This window comes from Taudactylus pleione, unplaced genomic scaffold (genome assembly GCF_031769625.1).
Source record: "Taudactylus pleione unplaced genomic scaffold, aTauple2 ptg000583l, whole genome shotgun sequence".
NCBI lineage: Eukaryota > Metazoa > Chordata > Amphibia > Anura > Myobatrachidae > Taudactylus > Taudactylus pleione.
The window spans coordinates 348,083-357,191 of NW_028284985.1; the positions used below are offsets into that span (position 1 = coordinate 348,083).

The 9,109-nt window shown below is 45.1% G+C and overlaps 1 protein-coding gene across 1 annotated transcript; it reads right to left on the reverse strand.

The window, feature by feature from the left end:
- Positions 1–1,565: 1,565 nt before the first annotated feature.
- LOC148481369 (uncharacterized) lies at positions 1,566–6,463 on the reverse strand. Its single transcript, XM_088453596.1, has 3 exons — positions 6,376–6,463; positions 3,424–3,564; positions 1,566–2,186 (listed from the first exon to the last, which is right to left on the reverse strand). The coding sequence occupies exons 1-3, from the start codon at positions 6,440–6,442 to the stop codon at positions 2,002–2,004; spliced, it is 393 nt and encodes a 130-aa protein (XP_088309722.1). The 5' UTR covers positions 6,443–6,463; the 3' UTR covers positions 1,566–2,001.
- Between the last annotated feature and the right edge of the window lie 2,646 nt (positions 6,464–9,109).

Sequence of the window (9,109 nt, forward strand, 5' to 3'; positions counted from 1 at the left end):
AGCAGCACATGAGTGATGTCACTAGCTCATCGTGAATTGATAGGCTGATTATTACTAGTTCAATCCACAGTTTGTGTAGGTAATAGGTATACATAATTACATATGTGTGTGTGTGTGTGTATATTGTAAGTATGTATAAATATATATATATATATATACACATAACAGAAATACCGTAGCCGCATAGAAGTCAGACAATAACGGCCTCTGCTCAGTGAATCAACTTCATCTGCATCTATAATATATATTTAATGACATAAACATACATTAGGAACTGCTGGTACGTCCATTAACAGGAGTACATCCAGCATTGCCAGTGTTACCCCCCTACTTGGATCCATTTCATACAACTAGCACTGAGTGGGGCATACTGCAGCTCAGAGGGGGCTTTACAATAAGGATTGTTGCCACAAGTGTCCGTGTAAATGGCTCTTGTGATCAATAATCCTCGTTACAAGTCCATTCTGCTCAGTGCTAGTTTTCTGGCGCACAGCTAAGTCACAGGGTTGATAAGGGCTGGACTCCCCCCTTGTGAAATGATCATTATGTAGAAAGGTAACCTGTATGTAATGTAAAGTACCCCTTATAAAACTACGTATGGATTTATCTACTTATCTGTCTGGTAAAAATAGAAAGTCACTTTAGTAATCACCTTTTCTGAATATTTGCTGCTGTTGAATTCTATTAAGGGGCAACTCAACCCGTGGATAATCTTCCCTACCTATACTCACTATGCTGCGTACTGCAATTTACAGGATCAACTCCAGTTACTTGAATAAAGTCTGCCTGAAATGATCTGTTGAAATCTATGTAAACACTCTTGTTAGCGAGTGTAACCATTGGCTCTGTAACTATGGAAACAGTCGCTGCAGTCCCAACATTTGTTTCCATGGCTGCACACGTTGTAAAAGAAGGTTAGTTGTTCACAGTATGTTTCTCAGTATTCAACAGGAGATTTTAGTTAACATAGTCCAAAAATACAATTTGACAGTTTTATTACCCAGCGTGATGATTATAAGTAGACAAACATTCCTTGACTTGTTACCTTGCATATCAGCCCCGCCCACTGCGCTACCCACATACTGGTGACCAGTATCACAGTTTATTTTGATTTTTTTTTTAAGTGAAAACACCCTGAGATGAGACGTCTTCCTTATACAGATTAGGAATGGCCATCAGTAGGTTACCCATGCATGGTACCAGTGGTGGATGGCATCGATGGTATGAAACCATCGGCTATGAAGAATGGTTTAATCCACTGATTATCATCCCTGTTTTAAAACTGGCCGGGAAGCTGGCCAATCAGGGAGTGGGGCCGGGGATCTGCAGGTCATGTCGGGAGGCGGGGCTAAACTCAGTGTCCTGGTACATAAAGGAAAAAAAAAACATGGTTTGTCTCTGTGCCATTGATGGAGGTGGACCATTGGATCATCGCCATCAATAGCAAAATCATCCACCATTGGTAGTTAATCGTGGCTGTTTGTTAATCATCGATGGGCAATGGCTATCCCTAATACAGACATGGAATAGACTGCGATTTGCTGGCCCAGGCGTGATTCTGGAGGTGTTGCCATTAGATTTAAAGCAACAATTGGTTTTTCAAGCATTTTTGGGATAAGGTAACTGAGCACAGAGACCTATCACATTCTCCTCTGTTTTCAGTGAAAGATATTAATATATTCAGAAGCTTCGATCCCTCTGGTGCATTAATGGCGGCCGGATGGCGATCGCGCTGTAATGGCCGATGCAGTATCTGCTCATATCCGCCCGTTACAACCATTTACACTCATGAGGGGAAAAATGTGGACCATGCCGAAACTTCGCATCCAGTTAGGTAGGAAATAAGATCCCCACAGAGTCCTGGTGACGGCTGGCATGCTGTGATGTAAATCCATTCCCTATGATTCAATTCCCAATTTCCGCCATCCCGTCGCAGTTTCTTATCCAGTGTCCAGTGAACGAGGCAGATGAATGTTCCCATCTGGAAACCCCCGGGTCATATCATAGAGCGACAGCCCAGAAGAGGGAGAGGGAGAGGGCGAGGAGGGCCAGGCGGTGGAGGGTGTGAGGTGGGGCGCGGTTACACAGGTCGGTGTCACAGCAGTGGATCCTCACACCCGGGAGCTCCTGCTGTTGGCAGTGACGGGACGTGGCGCAGCCACTGGTCAGGAGCTTCCCCAAGACCACTACAACGAGAAGATGCCATGAGATTAGATACATACAATTCCCAAGAATGAGAGTACCGCTGTTTCCTGGGCCGCAGATTTTGTACAGTACAACTATCCAATCAGGTGTGCAACGAGCAATCACACAAGGGGGACAAAAAGGATACACACATGCGATTTTGGTGGGGAGGTGTATCCCACCCAGTTGTGGTACCTAACCATATGCATACACGTTTATAGTCTATACAAGTAAAACAGGCATTATCAAAAGCCACCAGTAGATGGCAAGACTGAGCTGATTGCGTAGTGGAGATAAGCTGCCTGTCTATGGATGAACTGGCGGTGTATGCTGGGACTAATAGTTGTACAACAGCTGGAGAGCTGCTGGTGTATCGAAAAGCAGTTTGTTTTTTTAGTTAACAGTTTGCGGACAATCGTAAAACTGCGAAAGCTGCACGCTGTTACCTAATGTATGAATTCCGATAAATAATATCTGACCCATTAGTGCACTTATAACTGATAAATTCTATATGGATACATGCAGAAAAGGGCCTTTTTATATAGTTACAAGCAGTGGCGGCTCCAGAGGTAGGACTAAAGTGTAGTTCAAAATTCAAATAGGGGGGCCACACCAACTGCCACCCCAAACACTGCCACACCAACTGCCACCCCAACTGCTACTGAACATTGCCGACTGGGACTCACTGGCAGTTACAGTATCCTCCAGTCTAGTCTAGCTACTCTCCTGAAATCCAACTAAACATGGCTCCGAAGCTGTGGATTTGCGATTGGGAACTCAGACACCCCCGTGACACTCCCATAAAACACTCAGGATACGCCCCCTTTCTGCGATCACTTTAGGTCACCTCCCACTCTCTACCCTGATATGCGCAGGGAGCACAGACCTCAGGTGTCAGCGATACCGTCCGCAATTGTGAACAGCATGGGACACTTGGTTTGGCGTGTGCGCAGTAAGGGATTTCTGGACTTTTAGCGCAGTAACAAAACGTTGCGCTGCTTAAACATCATCACTGCGTCCATCTCTTAATCAGGCGCTAAATGTCACAAACATGCTACATATGGGATAGAAAAGATAGAAATGCCGGACATTGGAAAAAAACTGCGTACTGCGGAAAACCTGGCCGAGCATTTTAGGGTCAGCATTTTTAGCGCACAGGAAAAGTGGAAGATATCAGGCAGTAAAACGCATGGGCTCCGTGTGTAATGACAGATGTAAGATAAGAAACATTCTAATTACCACTTTCTATCTTGATACAGAATCGCTGTTTGAAGCCCTTGTGCGAGTGGGAGCAGGTGACGGTCTCTGGGCTGGTACAGCCCTTATCGATGTATTTGGCGCCGGAGATGATGTTGCAGCTGTAACACTGGAGTCCGCAGGCTGCGAGAGGAAATGTCACAAGTATTGATGAAACCAGCAGACACCGACGTTAATCTGTCAGAACTTCAACTGCAACAATTCAGACACCGAAAGTGTTTTTTATTTCTTTTTAATGATTATTACTTTGCAGATTGACTACGAGCTGATATATTCATGTGCACTGACAATGGTGCAAATAGCTCTATCGCTGTCCAGCAAAACGAGGACGGAGCAATCAATTAACCCTTTGCTTTTCCCTATAAGAGACTACGCGACACAACCGGCCGGCTAACTGAATCAGCCCCTCAGCAGGCTGATCGCCCATTGGGCCTCATGTAATAGCCTGCGAGATGTACTTACGGGGGCGATTCCAGCGTGTCTGCCCAAATTTCCTAGAATTGCCTTTTAAATTTTCACTTTAAAAAAATACAGGTTGACTCAGTAGAATCGCGCTACGACTGCATCTCGCAGTTATTACAAAGGCCGTTGACTGGATTTGTGTCAAAATAGGATTTTTATTCACAGTTTTATCTGGTTTGACTTTGATTTGGGAATAACTTTTAACCAATCCTGGCTTTAGTTTATCCCCGCTCAGAGAACATCAATCACTGTCCATAACCGTGCCCCTAACCGTGGAACAGTGCCCCCCTGTGGCCAAATTATTTTGCAATAGGTCGACAGGGACAAAAGGTCGACAGGGACAAAAGGTCGACACACTAAAGGTCGATATGTAAGAAGGTCGACAGGTGCAAATGGTCGACATGGACAAAAGGTCAACATGCCAATGGTCGACATGAAAATGGTTGACGCATGATTTTTAGATTTTTAGGGTTAGGAACTTACTGGAGGGTTAGGGTTAGGCAATAGAAGGGACGGTTATGGTCAGGCACCTACCCCGGCGGTTAGGGTTAGGCAACAGGAGGGAGTGTTAGGGTTAGGCACCAAGGGGAGGGTTTAGGGAGAAGACTAGGGTAAAAAAAAACATGTGTCAACCATTTCCATGTCGACCATATGTATGTCATACTTTTGACCATGTCGACCATTTAAAGCTGTCGGCCTTCTTACATGTCTACCTTACATTTTGTCCCTGTCGACATTTTGTCCCTTTCGACCTATTGCCTGTCTAACATCTGGGGGTAAATTTACTAAAATGGGAGTTCTATTTAAGAAGTGATGTTGCCCATAGCAGCCAATCAGATTCCAGGTATTATCTTCTAGCAGGTGCTAGATAAATGAGAAGTAGAATCTGATTGGTTGCTATAGGCAACATCACTTCTTAAATAGAACTCCCATCTTAGTAAATTTACCCCCTGGTGTCTATCTAGACATTGTCTACCTTCTTACTGTAGATCTATCAATCCTTAACCTGCCCACGTTGCATCGAGGTGCCGCCTACTCAACTCTCGCGGGAGATGCCCAAGAGGCTGATTCAGATATGGACAGTAACGCAAGGAAGCGGCTGTGCGATATCTCCCAACTCAAATGCAAATGCAGCAGGAGGTGCTTGTATGAAATAGACTCCTCCTGGCTGCACCTGTGATCCGAGCACTGCGTCCGTAGATGCTTCCAGGATCATCATTGCAACCAGCTTTTGGCCAGGTTGCATAAGCTGAGACTTGCTCGGCCTGGCCGATTCCTGGTAGCCTGCAAAGCCAGGAAATCTGCGTCCACCGACGCAGGCACTGGCCACGCCCCCGCTCTACCCCACAAATGCGGCAGCATGTTAATAATGCGGAGGCTTGGAGGGATCTGCGAGCGAGGTCGCAGGACCCATTCTGCACACGCGCATTTGCAGACCCCAAAACATCAGAGATATATGAAAATGATCGGGTTTGCGTCTCTGAATCAGGCTCTAAGTGTACAGTGACTGAAAAATATAAAGAGCGCAAAAAAACGTAGTATCAGGGTCCAACGTTATAACCGCAGCTTTCGTTAAACAAAACATTTCAGTTTTCTCCTAAAAGCATACTTTCCTACCCTGTCAACTCGACCAGGAGCCTCCTGATATCGGATGCCGCTCTCGGACCCCCGGAAAGGCAGGCGAGTCTCCTTGCAGCATAGGGGCGTTACCTAGTCTCGCAGAGCAGTACAGAATTAAGATTTCAGTTTGCTGAGTGAGGCTATCAATATACATTTTAGGGACATATTGTATGCTAGAGATTAATTAGGTCCCACCTTGCGCCCTTCAGTTGCACTTTGGCGCAAATGCACATTTCCTGGTGCAATTCGTCAAACAACATTTACAAACATTTAATTAGCACATGCAATAAAGCCCGGCCCGTAGCCCCCTCACTCTCATGATTAATTTGAGCAATAATTAAGTCCAAACAGAGGAGTATTGTAGGGGCGGTTATGAAGCGGTCGGATTGTGAGGTGACATTTACGCCTGCGCACACTGCGCCTCTCAGATTTATCTGACTCTCCGCACACCTAACTAAACTTCTAGTCTCCCGGGGGCAGAGAGAAGACGGGAACATTTAGGTACTTGGACGACGTGAATAATAGTGACAGCTAAACTGAGCAAACACATGAAGGCATTTATTAGGAATATCATTCCACGCTGTACTATCATGAATGAGGGAAGACATTAATCCAAGCAGGGACATCAGAAATATATTAAAAAAACATACATTTATTATGACCAGATGAAACAAGTGAAATACAGAAATATTCTTCAGAACGGTATATTTAAAACATTTGTGAACTCACGAACCTGGATGGCGTAGTGTAATCCCGAAATGTTACTGCGCGACTCTCCTGTACACCCCTCACTCACTATAATGGACACCTCCCACTATGTGTTCCCAAAATAATAGCAATATACCTACTCACCTACCCAGGAGAATAGCACAAGGGTGAGAGGCAGCAGGACCGCGGACAGCGACATCAGGGGTCCCATGGGCTACGGAGTCGCAGACCCTATTTGCCTCGGAATAAGAGAATTTGACTCCGCACACATTGCATCTGACTGTATTCGATATAAAGCCCAATCTGGCTGCGCTGGGAGGTCACGTAAACCTTCTTACAAAGACTCGTGGATTAGAGCCACAGGGAGGAAATCATCTTTGTACATGAACCTCCTGTTGCATCATGTTTTTGGTGATTTGTTTTTTTCTTTTTCTATTTTTACTCTGTTTTTCTCGTGCCATCTGGTGAAAGGTTGAATTGTCGGACAGGTGCTTGGGGCTGTCAGTGGGACAGGGTGTCAAACAGCGAGGATATCCTGGAAACCTGGCCTGTTAATACGAATAACACAACAGAAATCTTTAGAAATACACACCATATCGTATTATTAGCATTAATCTATTTAAGAAGGTGGGGTTACCTTCTTGGTGTTCAGCAGCTAGAGGTACTACTCTATAGCGCGAAACCCATAACTATTTTTATACACTCCATCCATACCCAGACCCAGCCATGTCTCAGCGGCCCTGATTGTGTATTATAGGAAATGTAATCACCACCTGAGGTAAATTTGATCAAAGAGAAGAATAAAGGGGTATAATATGGGCAACATCTCCACTTCTAAAAACTCTCACTTTAGTAAATACAGTATACCCTTAAAGGAGAGAAGCTGCAAGTATTGTTCAAAAACAGTGCGTGGACCAACGTGGAGTATAGTAACCTCCCCACTCTCTGGCAGTGGGTGGCCTTGGACCCACAGGCACATCTATAGGGGTATTGTATGCAGTCGTTTATAAAAGTTTAATGGCAGCATGAGAGTTGGAGCCCTATTCACGACCTTTTGTGCAGGTTTTGCAGCCAGGGGCACTGATATTCCCAGCAGAAGGAGCCCTCTCCCGCACAGGACTGATCCCTCCTAAATCCCTCTTACCATTCTGCAACTGTGCACAAGACTCTGGACTAAGCCAATTTTTAATCTGCTGCTCTGCTCCGTTATCCCTGCAAAGATTTGCATTAGGCTGTAATTCGTCTGAACCTAGATACGCGCTGGGTCTAATCTTCTGGAACACAGATAGGTATCAGCACTTGGAGTATGAGCCTTACCCGACATGCCTGATTAACCCACTCACTGCTCAGCCAGGTACAGCTCTCTGCCACGTCATCATCATCTCAACCCTCTAGTGCACAGGTTCTCAAACTCCGTCATCAGGACCCCCACACAGGTCACGTTTTCCAGGTCACCCAGCAGGAGCACAGGTGTATTCATTACTCGCTGACACGATTCCCAGGTCACCCAGCAGGTGCACAGGTGTCTTCATTACTCACTGACACATTTCCCAGGTCACCCAGCAGCTGCACAGGTGTACTTATTACTCACTGACACATTTCCCAGGTCACCCAGCAGGTGCTCAGGTGTAGTCATTACTCACTGACACATTACCCAGGTCACCCAGCAGGAGCACAGGTGTAGTCATTACTCACTAACACATTACCCAGGTCACACAGCAGGTGCCCAGGTGTAGTCATTACTCACTGACACATTTCCCAGGTCACCCAGCAGGTGCACAGGTGTAGTCATTACTCACTAACACATTACCCAGGTCACACAGCAGGTGCCCAGGTGTACTCATTACTCACTGACATGTTTTAAAAGATCCACAGGTGTAGCTAATTATTTCACTTGTGATTCTGTGAGGAGACCTGGAAAACATGCACTGTTTGGGGTCCTGAGGACCCAGTTTGAGAACCTGTGCTCTAGTGAGAAGTGTTTTGGATGAAGCTCATTAGTGGTTTCAAAGGAAAATGCTATAAAACGTCAGGAGTAAACGCCGGTGTGCACGTGTCCTGATTTTTATTAAATTAATGTTGGGAGCTGCCATATCAGAGATACAAACACATTTGTCATGTGTAAGCGCTGCAGCTGCCTGTGGTGACAAAGGGGTCTATTTACTAAGCAGCGTTAGGAGACAGAGTGAAATGTGATAAGGTGCCAGCCAATCAGCTCCCAACTGTCATTTTTCCAACAGCCTGTGAGATGACAATTGGGAGCTGATTGGCTGGCACCTTATCACTTTCTTATCACTTTTCACTCTGTCTCCTAACACTGCTTAGTAAATAGACCCCAGATTGGGCTCACTTCAGCCTGTTACTTCCAGCACCACGAATACACAATATCGTGCTGTAATGACGTGTCCTATACATAAGATACAAAATCGTGCTGTGATGACGTGTCCTATACATCAGACACAATATCGTGCTGTAATGACGTGTCCTATACATAAGATACAAAATCGTGCTGTGATGACGTGTCCTATACATAAGATACAATATTGTGCTGTGATGACGTGTCCTATACATCAGACACAATATCGTGCTGTAATGACGTGTCCTATACATAAGATACAATATCGTGCTGTGATGACGTGTCCTATACATAAGATACAATATCGTGTTGTGATGACGTGTCCTATACATAAGATACAATATGGTGTTGTGATGACGTGTCCTATACATAAGATACAATATCGTGTTGTGATGACGTGTCCTATACATAAGATACAATATGGTGTTGTGATGACGTGTCCTATACATAAGATACAATATCGTGCTGTGATGACGTGTCCTATACATAAGATACAATATCGTGTTGTGATGACGTGTCCTA